The 18,478-nt window shown below is 36.0% G+C and overlaps 1 protein-coding gene across 1 annotated transcript in view; it reads left to right on the top strand.

The window, feature by feature from the left end:
• The window catches only part of mxd4 (MAX dimerization protein 4), a 42,807-nt gene that overhangs the window by 23,054 nt on the left and 1,275 nt on the right, over window positions 1-18,478 (top strand). The window contains exons 4-5 of the mRNA XM_077232393.1: window positions 11,754-11,868; window positions 17,421-17,580. Of these exons, the coding sequence (XP_077088508.1) occupies window positions 11,754-11,868; window positions 17,421-17,580 (275 nt within the window). The remainder of the gene's footprint in view (window positions 1-11,753; window positions 11,869-17,420; window positions 17,581-18,478) is intronic.

The following is an 18,478-nucleotide window of genomic DNA, read 5'->3' as shown; positions in this document are numbered from 1 at the left end:
TCCTTCCCTTCACAGCGATGCGCTGTCATTTCTTCCTAAAACCCAAACGTACCGTCAGCACGATCGGTGATTGTTGTAAAATGCAGTCTCTACTGTTGCTAAATTGCGGACGCGTTTAATCATTAAAAGAGCTATTAAAAGCACAAACATCTGCCCAAGAGTTGTTCATAAGGCGACGCGCACTCCGAAATGGACTGCAACGAGACAAGAAAAGTATAGGCTACTTAACTTTGGGCTTCATGTGCGCATCTAAACTATCTAATATACATAATAATATAAAACATAGACTAGGCTACCACCAGTTTACATTCTATAGATCAGCTTATTCAGGTTTTTTGTATAACCTATATGAATAATATATTTAAATAGCAGTTTTATGACAATTTAGATAAAAATAAAATTAACTTGTTTTTCTTCACTCATGCCTTTTTGTAAATAAACACATTAGTGGACATTCTAGCTTTAACATCAAAGCATTAAGGTGTGTGGGGAAATCAGTTACAGTGGAGGTAACCAATGCAGGTTTATGATCACTGCAGGTTTAAGATACAGACCACTGTAATCAATATCTGTCTTTGACAACCAACGTGAGATTTTGTTGTGCTTACATTTACAGCTATAGAAGCAGGGGGCGCTTTTTCAAACCTTTTTGTTCTGAAATTGGGCACTCAGACAAACTGTAATTAGGTATACAGGTGATTTTATCAATTTAAAGGAATTTAATGACTTCAAGTATTTAAATATGTTATTTAAGGCTTTCAGGATGAGAATGGGAGCTTGTGCTCAGGTCAGGACAGGTATAAGAACTTGATTTGGCTTTCCTGACAGCAGAAGTATTTTACTGCTACCAAAATTAAATATCCTCCTATTTCTTTTTTTTCTTTTTCTTCGTTTTCTTGTGTAGCCCAAAGAAAATAGATAGATTGCATTTTTATGAACAAATATTTTTACCAAGATTGCCCCCTTTTGCATATTAGTACATTTACATATTATTATTATTATTATAACAGGGACAATGGACAGTAAAGAACTGTCCCAGAATTAGCTACAGAGCTCAATTTCATCTGCAGTCCCTGGCATTTGACAGATGCTTTTATCCAAAGTGCCTTACATTGCATTTCAATGTACACATTTACATTCTTATCAGTTCTTGCTTTCCCTGGGAATCGAACCCATGACCTTAGTTTTGCAAGCGCCAACGGTTTGAGCTACAGGAAAAGTAGGAATTTATCTGTAAAACCAATCAACCCAACTCAAGATTTCTAATATTAAAAGTTAACATTTGATTGTGGAAAAGTTTACAGATGTGGTTCTTGATCAATGCAATTGTAATGAATATCTGTTAAAACAACATAACCTTGCTTCACAGGGACCAAATTACAGAAACGTCCTATCTTAAAGGTATTGTTCACTCAATTTAAAATTCTGTCTTCATTAAAGCTCCAGTCGGCAAGTCAGCAGATTGAGTGGACTTAGGCAAAATTTTGAATGTTTACAACTCTCATGCCCCTCCCCCACTATCAACGAATACCCTCCCACCGAGTTCGTGGCTTTGTGCTCGTCAGTGCCAGTGCACCAGATTTTCTGTGAACGCGCCCGTCTCATCAGCATCCATCAACACCATGAAGTATTTTGTTATTGTTGTTTTGTCATTTTGGAGTAGATAGTTACGAAATGGATTACCCACCAATTAAACGTAAATAAACACCATCGTCTGTCTGAAATGCTATTATTGATGTATGTGGCAGACATGGTCATTGTACATTTTTCTACTGCTTATATATCAGAGCTAGTAAGATAGCACATACAATAACAGTAGCTTTACTACTGTTCTTACTCTCGTAAGAAAGAGAGTAGCATTGATTCTTCCTAAAAGCCGAACTTTATCCCTTCACCTGGACATGTTTATCCACCTAACGTTACATTCACACGGATTTCAGTGCAAACAAACCTGCCCAACAAGTGCTAACGTTAGCTATCCATACCAACACATTAGGGCAAACATACTTAGATTACTAACATAACACTAAGAAATAAAGGTACTGGTTGATAAAGCACAATTACCTGTGGAATTACTATAACACTAAGAAATAAAGTAACTGGTTGATAAAGCACAATTACCTGTGGAGAAGAAATGTTGCAAGCTCTGCATCCAGCTTGAACCCAATTAAATCACGTAAATCTCTCCACCTTTCAAATGCCGATACGATGTTGATCCTGGTTTATTTACGCACTTTCTTTCTTTACTTCTTTATTTTCAGCAGGTGTTCTCTTTTCCTGTGTTGTTTTTGACCTCCTAGCTCTTGAGGTTAACCGAGGAATTGGAATCTTTTCCGCCATCACTCTTCATTACTGCGCGAACTTCAGGCGTGTGCATGTGATTGTAACGTGCGCGAGGGGTGGCGTGTGCACGACCTGTGATTGACAGTCAGATCTCACACACCCCTGCGCTGATTGGACCCGATGATCCGGGACGGGTGGATTTTTCCAAAACAAATAACACGCTCCAGGTGGAGTTAGAAGCTCGGTCTTTTTTCTAAAACCACTTTATTTATGTTGTTCTGTCAGATTATAGTGTCGATTTCACTGAATATGATCAAAAAATTGTTGCCGACGGGAGCTTTAACTCACCCTCATGTTGTTTCAAACATGCATGAGCCTCTTTAAATGTTTGGTTACTAATATTTGAAGATTATTGGTAACCAAACATTGCTGGTCCCCATTGACTTCCATAATATTGTTTTCCATAGTATGGAAGTTCCACACAAGAAAGAAACTTTGGAACAACATAAGGGTGAGTAAATGGGTGAAGTATCCCTTTAAGCCCCAAGTTATAATCTGACAAGTTCAGTGTTTTAAATTGGTTCCGAAATGAAATCACAGTGGTTACTTAAGACAAGATATTACTCTGACTGAAGTTGTTTCTGCAATAGAGCCTCAGGAAACCATTACTCATGTATGCAGCCATATATCAAGGCGGACCTCACACAGCAGGGGCACACTCACAGTGTCATTACATGGACATTTATCAACTTTATCATAGAAGGCTTTAATAAAATAAAGCTAACAGACATAGGCGTCGATTTCGGGGATGCGGTGATTTCGTACCACCAGATTTCGTCATGAGTCATTTTGTACCCACCACTTTTAACTTCCGTCCATATTAATTTGACTTTTGGTTCGATTTTTTGGACCGTTTTCAGTGGTTATGAGGAGCAATATGAGAGAGGAATTTGGCAATCATTGTCTGACCCAGCAAAACAAAATAAACTATAATATATTTTTTATTGATTTTTCTGTTCGCATTTATGAGGGAAAAAACAACGTGTCAGTTCTCGTTTACTGACGTGAGCGTTCTGAAAGCGGCACTAAAAGACTTCTTTAAAATTTTAACAGAGACCTCAAACAGAACAGCAGCCTTTCTTTACATTTATTTTCGTTTTGTATTAATTATATCTTAATTTTAATCAATGTTTCATGAACCAATTGTCTGGATTTATTTAATAAATAAGAAGTAAATATAGCAGAATCACGACATGGAGGCGCCGGCGAGTGAATTGGAGTTCGTCTCATAAATTAACCGAAACTCGGCGTATAATGTACATTCACATTCACAGCGTATTTAGACACATTTAGAAGCATTTATAATCATTACTTTTACCGGTTCTTTGTGGCAAGCTTTATGCGTGCGGTCGTGCGCTTGAGCACAAATTATGAGCTTTTGGCACTTTTTTTTTTTATAATTATTGACAAAATTTGAATATAGTAAAAGGTTTTTTTTTGTGTGTGAAAGTTTTGGGTGGGCCTGTTGAAAAGTGGGGCTGTGCCTGAGCTACAGGACATCGTCTTTGAAAACATAACCTGCGCGAAAGAGAGAAAAAAAATTAATACGTCATTGTACCCAGCATTTCTGAAAATGCACTTCCGAATGCGTCTCTGTCCCCAGCACATTTCAAACGAAACTGACGCCCATGATAACAAAGATAGATTGACAGGTGACACTTCAATGACTACCCTTTTAAATTGCTAATTTAACCCTTTACACTTTTTTTTTTTTTTTTTTTTTTTTTTTTTTTACATCAGCAGGGTTCACTTGGAGTGCTCCGAATGCAATGGGCAAACACAGTCCTCAAGGGTCAATGCCCTCTACCCTATAGAGTTCAGCTTCATTTAATTTTTTCTAAATGTAATACATTTTCAGTTAAATCAATTCTGATTTAAAATAGTAATGCATATGTTAACAAACTGACCCACTGTACCTTTTATCATGCAGATGATTTGTATGAATTTATAATCACAAGCTTGGATGTGTTCTGTCAGTGCTTGAGGAAGGTAAAGTAAGTGGGAAACTGAAAAAAAAAACGAGTTGGCTTTATAGCACAGTCACATTTCAGTAAACTGCTGGTTAGGTATGAAATATGCCACATGGTGTCCGGTAAGAGACTTGGTGAAAATATGTTGGAAATTTGAGAGTAACCTGTTTATTTGTCACCACAACAACTCGGTTATTAACAAGGATTGAATGGTTGTACTTAGTTGTGGGTGTATTAGTGTGTGGTTTTCTATAGAAACAGAAAATGCAGAGTAAATATTCTAACATTAAATATTAGAGACAACACGGCACTGACAACATACATTATACTTCATCTCATTAAACGACAAATTAAACCTCATGTAGCCTACTATTTAAATCGATTGCTGGACGTCGTAATGTTATTGTAGCCTACATAAATCTGATTTAGCATTTTATTAGCAACCCCCACCCCACCTGTTCCACCCACTTTTTAAAACAAAGTTACGTCACTGATTTTTATGTTTATATGTTTACTTAAATGTTATATGGTGTTTTACCAAAGTGTCTAATAATTTTTACAGATAAATTGCTTTAATACCAATTACCAAGGTGACCTGTAAAATACTTCTGCTGTCAGGAAAGCCAAATCAAGTTCTTATACCTGTCCTGACCTGAGCACAATCTCTATTCCTGAAAGCCTTAAATAACATATTTAAATACTTTAAGTCATTAAATTCCTTTAAATTGATAATATCACCTGTATATCACCAAACAAAAAGGTTTGAAAAAGCGCCCCCTGCTTGCTATAGCTGTAAATGTAAGCACAACAAAAGCTCACGTTGTTTTCCAAAGACAGATATTGATTACAGTGGTCTGTATCTTAAACCTGCAGTGATCATAAACCTGCATTGGCTAACTCCACTGTAACTGATTTCCCCACACACCTTAATGCTTTGATGTTAAAGCTAGAATGTCCACTAATGTGTTTATTTACAAAAAAAAATGAGTGGAGAAAAACAAGTTAATTTTATTTTTATCTAAATTGTCATAAAACTGCTATTTAAATATATTATTCATATAGGTTATACAAAAAACCTGAATAAGCTGATCTATAGAATGTAAACTGGTGGTAGCCTAGTCTATGAAAGGTACACCCCTCTAAGCTCACAGAAATGGTTAGACCCAAGTCTTCAGCAGCCAATGACACCGACCCGTTCATACTGATTTTTAACGCGTATTTCACGCGTATTTTACGTGTAAAATACACGTGAAATGCACGTGAAATACGCGTGAAATACGCGTGACATAATCAACGCGTATTTCACGTGTAAAATACACATGAAATACACGTGACATAATCAACGCGAATTTTTGCGTGTATTTTACGCGTATTTTACACGTGAAATACGCGTAAAAATTCGCGTGTTTTTGGCCCTCTTGGCTTTCCATATGCACCTCTCCAAAAATTTAACAACGCGTCAATTCTACGCGGACGCAAGCGCTGTGATTGGTCTGCTCAAACCGCTCCCTCGGGTTCACATGCTCCCTCTGCGTGCGTCAACGCGGACAACGACGCAGAAGTATAAATTAAAACCAAGGCGTAGTCTACGGCGTAGAGGCTCCGGCGTAGGTCCGACGCAGAAGTATAAATCAGCCTTTAGATCTGCACTCGGTCTTAAAGGGGCAGCGTCTAATAAACCTGCTGACGATGGAGCCATTAATGTGAATCAAACAACAAAAGGCACTCACAGCTCTTGAATGAATAACTTAAACTTGTCCACTCAGAGACATATATATTGGGGGGGGGGGTTGGGTGGGTTGGGTGGGTTAGAGGTGGGGGTTAGCTGTATATGACAGTATACTCACTACAAAAAACTAGACTACACCACTGCCTAGGGCTAAATATCACATGGGTACCGAGTCGACCGTTCTCTGGGATGCGTTTTCATGATAATCGAATGTAGCCAGTTTTAACGTTAGTTTTAGTTTAACCACAGATTAGCTTATAATGCTAGTGTATGTAAATAAAAATCGCTAGTTAATACCACTAACAAGGCTCAAAATAGCCCCACACTAACACGGAGGCACAGCTGAACTGTGACTATCAGCCAGGACATAGCACGGCGCATTCCAGAGAACGGTCGACTCGTACACAATGTGTTATTTAGCCCTATGTTCATTTTTGGCTGGAATTGTCCATTAAGTAAATCCTGACAAAAGAGGGTTTGCGCTGGTGCAAGCTGTTAGTAAATCTGGTCCTTAGTGTAATTGAAAAAAAAAAAGTAAAATAGTGTGAGATAATGCGCCATGTAGGCTAATACTCCCTTGCATTTATAAAAAATAATATAAAATAAAAAAACTTGTTACGAAAACACTGGTTTAAATTTTTTTTGTGCATTTTTTAAAATGATTATGTAAATTAAAATTGACTAAATAACTCATTTTAAATATTTGTAAGTCTTATTGGGGCCTCTCTGGAAGTTTCCTGAGGCTCTAAAGAGTGACCTTGGCCCTCTGGTTGAGAACCACAGCATTGCCACCAAAAATGTAAAAGTCAAAACAAAAAGTACAAATAAATCTAAATAAACTAATCTTTTAAAATAAATAGTTGAATGGTGGAACATCCTGGCCCTTCACTAGTCAGTAGCCTACATTTAAGGAGTAATCTCTGTTGGAATGGTCAGCAAAGATCTGTGTTGACACAGTAATCCAGTTCACTGAAGCCTGAACCTGCAACTTTACTGTAGTAGGCATTTGAAATGGAATTCATGCTGTGCCTGTACTTCATGTGTCACCCAGCATTCCTGTGTCATTTTCACTTCTGCAGGTGGAACTTTTCTGAGCTGTTTGCTTTGTACAGTTGTTCAGCACTTGGAATTGCATTATATTTGTCTATTTTCAGTCATGTAAAAGGGCATTAATTTGTTATTGTTTTGAAGAAATTTAACTTGACATTCAACAAAGACCTGAATGACCACAAATCTTCAGGCACATGTAATCATGCGCATGGCTGAGAGGCAGTTAGAAAAACAAGGCTGATCTGTGAACACTGAAATACAGGTCATGAACACTGAAATACGCTACAGTGTACAGTGTCAAAGACAGGAAAGGTGGAGGGTTGTTTGTGGTGAATGCTCAGGGAACATTGTAAAAGCCACGACTGTAAGTTCTAAAGACAGATACACCAAAAGCAAAGCATTTATGCCCAGTTTTAGCAATACTAATAAAAATATTAATATTTAACATAAATGGAGTCTATTTTACAAATTTACTGTTGGATTGCACACAATGACATTAAGTTGTGACAAAATATTCAATAATTGTAAATAATATTTTTTTAAAAATTACAAATATATAATAATATTTATTCCTTATACTACCTTACCTAACATCACATTTTTCATTGCTACAGTCAAATTACACTTTCTTCACTGGGGGTTTGAACCTCCATGTTCTGTAAAGCAGCTTTGGAACATTATGTATTGTGAAAGGTGCTATACGAATAAAACTGACTTAACTTGTACTGTTTGAACCAGAAATCAGATCACTGCACTGAGATCAGGTTTTCAGTAGTTGAAACCTTATTGTATATTTCAGTTAGGTACATTTATTTGCATGCAGGGTCTCATCATTATTCAGTGAAATTATACATGTGCACTATTGCTGTGAAAAACAAACAGTGCAGGAATAGAACGAGAAGCTCAAGATACAGTGTCCTGTTAGTTTAGCTCATGGTAATCATTGACATGGAGTCATCATAATGTTACTCCTGGCCTATTTCAAATAGCCTCTGTTTTAGCAGGCACACTACAGTATGTTTTTTAGTTTACTCCCCAGGCTTTCTTTAAGTGCTGTTGAGAGATTGTTCTGATCAATGCACCAAATTGCAAAGTGCACATGATTGCAAAAGAGACTGGTCCCAGTTTTAGCAGCTGCTTGAGTGATACCAGTTGCTTGAATAAAACTGATTGAGAACAAGTCTAACTGCAAATTAACTTGGGCCAGAGGCAAACAGAATGTTCATAAATTTAGTATATCATTTCAAAGCTCTTTTCATAATTTTTTCCATCACAGTATTATAAGACATGTGGCCATTAGAAGTTGGGCAAATAGTATTGCTTTAAGTATACATACATTTTATTTTGTAACATTTTACATTTTAGCTATCATACACACTCACTTGTTGAGGACTTGCTTTTTATTCGAAAAACATTGCAAGGCATCATCAGCTCTTTGTTATAAGCCAACTTTAATGATAATGGAGAGGAATGGCGAGGTTAGGTGTGCAATTGTCAAGTACACTTAATCACGTTTCTCAGGTTGGGTTAGGAAAAGTCACAGAAATGGGTAGTTGACAAATGAGCCTTTTTTTATTATTCAAATATTAGGCTTAACATATATTGAGTTCTGTTGTACTGACTCTTGAATTTCCAAAAAATATATGTGGACATTTAGATTTTTATTAGAAATTGGATTTATTCACCAATTTGTTGCATTCGTGCTTACAATTGTCATATGGTGTGACATAAAAGTAATCCTATATAAAATGAAAATGGTATATACTCTCTCTAAGTAACCATAAATCTTTGTCATTACTATCTTAAGATTTAAAAACATTTTGTGCGGATTTGTTAGAATTTGTATTTTTTCTAAATCATCATGCCAAGTAAGACATCAATCCTCAGCCTTTCCAAATATTTTACATTAATTATGTTAAACCCCGTTAAAAATCTATCAAAATGCTTGTGACGCTTGCTGATGCTGTTTCTCTAGTGTTCCATTGAATTTTTTCATGATTTATTACTAAAAATTATTTTTATTGTCACAATTCTGAATGTCTCTCAGAAACTCAGAAATGTGAGTAAATCAACCACCTCACGTCAAGAACATTCAACATGAACATTTTAAAATTAGAAGAGAGTGTGTGTTGTAACAACAATTATAATTGTTAAACAATAAAAATATTATCAATCTACAATTAGTCAATTGATATCAGATATGTATAGTGTTGTATAATTGTTCACATCAAACCATATATATCTTTAGAGGAATTTCAGGTCGTTCCAACTTGTGGAGAGAAGAGATTTGGGAAGAGGGGTGAAGGGAATGTAAATTAAGACAATACTGAGGTGATCAGATTTAGACTGACAGTGTGAAAAAGTGTTTTTGACCTTCTGAAATTTATGAGGCTACGAATATAGTTATTTTTTGCAATAGGAGTTTTTGCAAAATAGTTTCCATTGGGTGTATTTTCAATTAGCTCAATTTGAAGGGTAAAGGGTAATGGAAACACAGCACCTTCAAGTTGTATATAAGACAAAAAACATCTCTATTGCAAACCCCGCCACGTTGCTGTTGTTGTTTTTGGTGTATACCGATAGAAACCAATGCAGATATTACAGAAGACGACATGGTCACAATCTATTGTATTTATTTATTTATTTATTTATTTATTTATAGAACACTTTACAGGCTACACAGTAACTCCAAAGAGCTGGACATCCCAAGTACATAAAGCAATAATAAAAAAATAAAAACAAACAAAAATATTTTATATATATATATATATATATATATATATATATAATTCCCAAGGGAAGCGTATATAATGAAAACAAGACAGGACCCAAAATGGACCCTTGTGGAACCCCACTGGTGATAGGTGCTGGATAAGAAAAACAATTACCAACCCTCACTGTTAATGATCTTTGCTCCAATCAGATATCAAATCTGACACAAATCTGGATATGAACAGTTGAGATACTCAGTATGGACAGTTAATGGTTTAGATCAGATTCCAATCCCTATAGAAGGTGTCTGTTCTGTGTGAACTGTCATGATCTCTTTACTTTTTCCTCCTTTCCCTCAGGACCTCCTCTCTCCTTGCATGGTCCTGTGTTTTTTTGTCCTCTCTTTACTTGACATTTCTGCCAGACACAGACACAAAATTGCATCTTTTAATATGCAAAGCATGGCAAACATGGTGAAACATGGTTAAATTAAGTATAACATCGAAAAGGAATGCATTAGTTGTATGGGTAATTACCATTAATTACCATTAATTTTCACCATTAAATTCATTCAATATGTTTTGAATATTTATTTATTTATCATTAAATAGATGTATGTAATATTGTGTGACAAATATATCATATAGAGTGACTTGGAAAAACGGTCACACCATATGATACAGTGTCACACCATATGACGTTTTGTTCAGTTAAGCTAATCTCTTGGTTAACTAAAAACATCTAGCTTATACTTAGAATGTAAATTGCCACATGGCAGCAATGATTTCTAAGAATTAATTAGTAAAATTAGTAAAACAAAATGTTTAATTTTTAGGTAAATAATGTCATACCATGAGACACAAAAGATTGACCACCAGTGAGCATATCAAATTCAGTTTTTTAATTCAAAATTAAAAAGTCAGAACTCACCTCTTGACATTCCAAACCACTCCAGAGATGACACTGCAACTTGCTGGTTGATTGTGGACCTCTTCATCATAATGATGTCCAAATTATTCCCTGTTCAAAATATAGAAGGCAGTGTCACACCATATGACACCCATTTTATGGACAAAATGTATTTGGCCAGAACTTGTTTTAAAATCATGCACAGACATCAACACCTTATCTGTCCATTAAAAATACCCAATTCTGTTACTTAAACTTTAAATATATCAATTATTTATACTTTGCTGAGATATTTTGTCATATTAGTAAGGTCAGCCTATATGACAATTTTGATGTTTAGATAAATTTGAAGTAGAGGTCTTTATACACCAACTAGAGCTATGATATGCTGTAATAATATCTTGTCAGAGGAACAACATGGTTATATATTTTTAACAAATACCCATTTGTATTAGTACATGACATCATGGACAGGTAGAATTGCATGTCATGTTATCCACCCAAATACATTTCCATCCACTTCCTTTTCACATCACACATTTGTAAGCTAATGCTTTTTTGCAGATGAAGACCTACTTTTTATGCATTTAAGCATTGGATGTAAAATTGTGTGTGGATCTCTCTCTCTCAACTCCTTCTACAGCTATATTTTATTTAAGTGGAAAAAACAACATTATGCCAGTAACATCAAAATCAAGGGTAAAGAACGAGAACAGTTAATATGTTTTTTTTCCCCTTTGCACATATAGAGCAAAAATCAAAAGAAACAAACAAACAAACAAACAAAAAAGGCAAAACGCCAATGACTTTATAGATAGTGCTGATATAAGATTACAACACCACTAAGACTTCTCACTGTTCGTCCACTTATCTTGATATGGCATGAATTTACTTTTCATTTATTCCAAAAACTTTAGTTTCACTTTTCTGATTTGATGTTTGGTGGGAGTAGACCTTTATATTGAACATCAGCATCCTGATTCAGTCTTAATTTATCTCAGGCTAATAATCCTATTCAACCTGTTCTTTATTTGTTGCAGACGTGCCAAACTGCGATTGTACCTGGAGCAGTTGAAACAGCTTGTGCCTTTGGGTCCTGACAGCACCCGTCACACCACACTGAGCCTACTCAAACGCGCCAAAATGCACATCAAGGTACAAACATATCAGTATCTTTCTGACAATATTTTTGTTTACACAGCAGTAAAGAGGTTAGAGCAGCTTAAATCAGTTACAGTCAGAGGGGACGTTAATCAGGAACTTGCTAAAGGAAGTTTATGTCACTCTCCATGTTGCAACTCAGATAATCCACAGTTCCTAATGCGGTAGAGATGGTAATAAACCTCAGCTTAACATTATTCTTAAAGTCATAGTCTTTTTTTGTCATTTAAAGGGTTAGTTCACCCAAAAATGAAAATGATGTCATTAATGACTCACCCTCATGTCGCTCCAAGCCCGTAAGACCTCCGTTCATCTTCAGAACACAGTTTAAGATATTTTAGATTTAGTCCGAGAGCTTTCTTTCCCTCCATTGAAAATGTATGAACGGTATACTGTCCTTGTCGAGAAAGGAAATAGACATCATCAAAGTAGTCCATGTGACATCAGTGGGTTAGTAAGAATGTTTTGAAGCATCGGAAATACATTTTGGTCCAAAAATAACCAAAACTACGACTTTATTCAGCATTGTATTGTCTTCCGGTTCTGTTGGGGATCCGCGTTCACGAGTCCGCAGTGACGCTGATGACGTAAGACGCTGCTGACGTGTATCTGGTGCGTCCGTGTATTCGGGTTCAAATAAATAAGGCTGGGCAAAAAAATGCAAGTCTTCCTCTGTGTGGAACTCCTTAGACATGTTTGTGAAGATTGTTTTGTTTCCAGCGTGCGTTTCTCTCAGACTGTAAACGAAGCTCGGGCGCACCAGACACACGTCAGCAGCGTCTTACGTCAGCAGCGTCACTGAACGCGGATCCCCAACAGAACCGGAAGACAATACAATGCTGAATAAAGTCGTAGTTTTGGTTATTTTTGGACCAAAATGTATTTCCGATGCTTCAAAACATTCTAACTAACCCACTGATGTCACATGGACTACTTTGATGATGTCTTTATTTTCTTTCTCGACAAGGACAGTATACCGTTCATACATTTTCAATGGAGGGACAGAAAGCTCTTGGACTAAATCTAAAATATCTTAAACTGTGTTCTGAAGATGAACGGAGGTCTTACGGGCTTGGAGCTTCCATTTTTTGGGTGAACTAACCCTTTAAATATTTATGCATCTGACAGTTCTCATGTGAATCATTGCATCATTATGTGAGGCAATTTCTGCATTAAGATTCATATTGATATTTTTGGGTGGTATAAAGTAAAAAATGTCAGGGTGATACAACTTTTTTGATATCATCAAGAAAGAAAAAGCCTAACTAAAAGAATGATATTTTGGGTTGCCAGATCCCCCAATCAGAACATTTCTCTTGAATGGGTATTTTTCATGTCTGGTGTTTTACCTGGTGGAAATCCGCCCAATCTGGCAACACTGTCTGCACCAGCAGCCTCCCCGGGTCCTAGTGCCTGCGGCAGTTTCATTTATTTAGGGGGGAGCTGTAGATCTACTTGTTAGGCTAAATGAAACGTAAAATACACAAACAAGATATAGTCACTTCTGTTTCTCAATAAAGCAAGAAGTAATTGATGTCATACAATCACAAGTCTGATTTGATTTAATGGTCAGAATCTGTAGCCTATATGATAAATAAATGATACTTGTAAATTTATTAATCTGTAATATATTTTTTTTAAACAGATGATGAAAATAGATTGAATCCACGGAGCTCTAAAAGAATTGTAGAATTTTTATCTGAGGCTAAAGGCGGCATCCTTCAACTGAAGTCACGCCACCCGCGCTTCATGTGTTGATGACTCCATTGCTGTAGACCATCTACAAATGTTAAATCCACAAATGAAATATTTAGGTTACAACTGTATCTGTCTGAAAAATATTTGTTTTATTGTTTTGTTATTTTCAAAGCTTTCAATGTACTCTAAAATAAAGTACTAAAAAAATTAATTTATTAATATTTATTTAGCATTATCAAGTAACCTTTTGATAAGGAGTCCTCAGAACCTGAATTAAAAAAAAAGATTAATATTAAGGCTATTTTCAGACTGCAGGCAAAAGTGGCCCAAATCCGATTTTTTTATTCATAAGTCATTAGCTGAAATATGATATTTTTTTTTTCATAACAGTGTGAACAGCTCAAACATGGAATTTGATATTTTCGATTCTGATTTGGGCCACTTTCATATAGCCTATGATTCTAAATCAGACGCAGGTTTGATGTTTTGCAATGAGACCTCAGTTTAAACAGTCATATCATATCGGAATTCATGCAACTTTTAAGTCACTCCAGAGTCTAGATCAACATTCATCAAAATTCAGCGCTGATGGGAGTCAATTCAAAGATTGTACATACCGTTAATTCTTTAGTCACTTCGTGAATATAGTAGGTATACTGCAGTGAAGTTAGTCAGTGAAGGGCTGTTATACTCATGTATTATGGTGACAGCGCTATACAAGCAAAACTTTAGGAAAAACTGTATGAGAAAAACATCTCATCCTCATTTGTGTCCTCTTATATTCGCTGGCTTCCGCAGCACATCACTGTATAAATGAACTTGTAAATGTCGATTTCAGTAACCTCTGTTTTCTTCTGTATAATTCTGTGCTGCGTGCCATTTTTGTTATTTTTCTTTTGTGTATGTGTGTCAGTTTAGGATCGCGAGCTGTTTAGACTCGAATCTGATATTGGCCACTTTAAAAAATAACGTGATCAGCCAAACAACAACAAAAACAGATTTGAGCAATAAATCAGAATTGAGCACTAAGGCTTGCTTTGTGAACGTAGCCTAACTAAAATTAAAAATAATTAATTTATAATTCCTACACACGAGAGAGGTGTTATGTCCATACAAAGAAAATATATATATTTTTGTTCGTATTGGCTATCACTAAAAATTGTTTAAGAAATATCGGCATATCGGATATTGGCAAAAATCTAATATCGTGTAACCGTATCAGTGTGACAGTACAAAAAGTTTTTTGTTGTTTTAATAGAAAAACTTTGACATAATTTGAATTGAAATGAATTGTTTTAGCTTGAGAGAAATTTTTGACTTTTTCCAGTTTTCATAATGTAGAGAGTGTGTTAATTTATATGAACACATTTTAAATCAGGAAACTAGGTGAGTAATTGAGCAAAATAAACCATGTGTATGGATTTGACATTGTCTTGATTTGCGCTTGAAATCATGATCAGGAAACAATATTGTAATTTTGAACAAAATAATTGTAATTATCATTTAACCATGACTAAAATATGACAAGTTTTCATTGACTAAAAAAACTAGACTAAAATTCCCAGACTTTTAGTCAACCAAAACTTGACCAAACAAAAAACAGAATAGGTTGACAATAAAAAATGGAAAAAACAAAACAAAACAAAATACACAAGGCTAAGACTGATGTATCATGCATACATATAGGGAAAAATTTATATATTTGTGAATGAATAAATTTTTTTAAACTTAAAATAATTATAAGGTTGTGTACAAGTACATGTTTTCTATGTGTACTTAAGCCGTTATTACTTATTGCTTTGATGTTTAAACCACATGACCACATTTGTAGAGTCAATTGAAATTTTCTTGCAAATTGAACTTTTCGAAGAACTACATTTTTATCTTTTATTTATTATGGACACTCTTGTATATCACTAACTCATTTAAATTTGCCTAATGAAAAAGGGCATTTAGCGTCAGTGAAATGAAATGTGTTCATCAAACTGTCACTGTGAAACAGAGACTAAGGCAACCTGGTACCATGTCTCTGTTGGCCCTTTTGTTTCTTTCCTGTTTGTTACACAGTATTTCAGCTCACCCTGTCTGGTTTCCTGTCATGCACCATAGTCATGCACAGGGACGTGCACAGGGGGGTTGCTCAGGTTGCCCGGGCAACTGCCCATATGCCCTTCTCGACTCAAGTTGCCCTTCCGAGAAAAAAAAAAAATCGTACAATGGCTGCAGAATTTCACATAGGCCTAGATACATTTTTTATTTTTTATTTTTTTTATTCGCAGAGCCTCATTCACTTCCATTCGTGCACCGAACGTGAAAGTCAGTAAGGTAAGGGCAAACTGTTTACGTGGCTGCAGCGCTGCACGCGACCGGTGCGTAAGACCCCACAAATTACTTAAGGCCCCGCCTCCATCTCGTGTCATAGCGTGTCAATTAATGTGTACAACATCCATGACAAAATGAAGCGAAACTATCCTTCTGGTCACGAAAAGAGGAAGAAGAAAAAACCCATGAGAGTGAATTGCGGGAACAACAATCAGGTAAACGTGTGTTCTCTCCTCTCTAAGTTTGATGTCAGCAAAGTTTGATGTTTTTCGGTCTTGCTAACCTAGCTGGGCAGGCAGTGCATCTCTTGCATCACTTTGTGCCTGACAAAAGTGAGAGTAAAATAAAAACAATTATTACGTTTGTTTTTGATAAACGACAAAGTGCAACGGTGTTTGTTTACTGCAGCTCGGAAAACATAACCGCGTCGCGTGTGTTATCGTGCGTTCATATGCGCGTGCACGAAATGAAACTCGCATTTTTCAAGCAGAAATATGTGGAGACCAGACATACTGTACAATACATGCACGTGAATGATGGCACTCCCAATCAAAGTCACATTTATAAAACAAGAAACTGATTATCTAGTCTCAGTGTAGTTAAAAACTCTAAACAACTGCACTAATTATGCAAGATAGAAAGCAATGTATTGACAATTTGACATTGATTGACTATTGATTTATAGGCTATATTGAATTTAAAATGTTGATTAGCTGGACATACTGGTCAATATGGATGCACATCCCTCAGTAAATAATAACCATAAATCAAGAATTGCTTCAACATGCATAATAATAAATAAAAAAAATCATACTGATGCCGAAAATACCCAGGCTGTAGATAGAACCAAAGTTAATCCCAAAAGCCAAAGCTCAGGGTTATAATTTATTATTTTCTTCTTATTTATGTTTATGTTAATATTCACTTGTTATGTTAACATTCCATAGAAAATACTCTATTCAATAAATATTGTTTGTTTGAACCTCATTCTGTTCTATATTGTTGTACTTATTCTTTGACTGTTTTGTTTAAAGGAGGGAGGGTTGTATTGGGAGCACTGAAGTGTCAGGTGTGATTGTGTGGCAATGGCAAATGGTTTACATAGCTCACGGCGTCACAGGTCAGGTAGAGGGCCCCTTTTGCTTAGGGCCCCAGGGGGAGTTCAGGATCGGCCCTGGGTTTAGCAGTCGATTCTGTTCCCTACCGGAATTGCTGTTCCCTTTACGCAATCATACTACAAATCATGCGTAGTTGCCCGTAGCCTACCATCAGAACTGAATACGAGCAAGAAGCACAACTGAATGTAGGGGAAGCCCTTTTTTCAGGTCAGAGCAACTGCCCCTCATAATTCCTTTGCACGTCCCTGGTCATGCACCAATCTGTCCATGTGATTGTTTCCCTTTTTAGCTCACACAAATTGTGGATTTCTTGCACTGTGCATGCTTAAGCCGACTGGTAGATACAGGTCATGCAGTGTGGTGTTTCTGTGCTCTGTGGTTTGATCAGTGGAAACATATGCTCTGCAGAAGCTGGAGGAACAGGACAGGAAGGCTCTAAACATGAAGGAGCAACTGCAAAGAGAACATCGCTACCTCAAACGGCGTCTGGAGCAGCTCTCTGTACAGGGCTTAGAGCGCATTCGCACTGACAGCATGGGCTCCACCATCTCCACTGACTCTGAGCAAGGTACAGCACAGCTGAAATATGCTGATGTATGCTGAAATACATCCAATAAAACCTTTAAAAAACGAAATTAAGTTCTACACTTACAGCAATCACACATACTGTTACATATGCTACACATATTGTGTATATCCTATGTACCATACAGGCTGTATGACCATAGTTTATTCCAGATCATCTGACCTATATTAATCTCTGTATATACAGTGAGGTCCAGATGTCTGAGACTTTTTGTTTAAATTGGAACATTTTCAGTAAAAATGATACTATTGGCATTACAATTTAAGTGCAAAGTTTAATTGATAAATGAACAAATTTCAGAATGCCTTTGAATGTTTTAATGTTCTTGCGCTTCTATATATACACACATCATATATATATATATATATATATATATATATATATATATATATTAGACACACACCATACTGTTCCTTTATGCTATACCGTGTTTTTAAATTTTCAAAATCCTAAAACTTTCTCTTTCAGTTTAAAAGAGATAGAAGTGGACTTACATTTTGTGTAAAATGTGTAAATACATTTTGTAGCAAATGAGCAGAAATCAGATTTGGACTGCATTCAGCTGTAGTTTGTGTGCTTGTAAGTGCTGTTGAATACCACAGATAGTAATTTCAACTCTTCACACTTTAATATGTATGAACAAACAGGAAGAGGGTTTACAGTAAATACACGTATTGTGGAACACCAGTAAGCGGGCAGCACTGCAAATAATAATAACAATGATGTTAAGCACACTATTTCACAAGTATAACCATAACCCTTTTACACAAGTCAGCATTATTGTCTGTGGCGAGCTTTATAATTTTATATTTGCCATCCAAAAACATTAGGTTTAATATAACACAGAAAATTCCTTTATTCTTAGGATCTTTGATTCGTG

The sequence above is a fragment of the Siphateles boraxobius genome, unplaced genomic scaffold, assembly GCF_051911475.1.
Source record: "Siphateles boraxobius isolate OS27281-9 unplaced genomic scaffold, OSU_SipBor_1 17, whole genome shotgun sequence".
NCBI lineage: Eukaryota > Metazoa > Chordata > Actinopteri > Cypriniformes > Leuciscidae > Siphateles > Siphateles boraxobius.
This window is presented reverse-complemented; position numbering and strand designations above follow the sequence as displayed.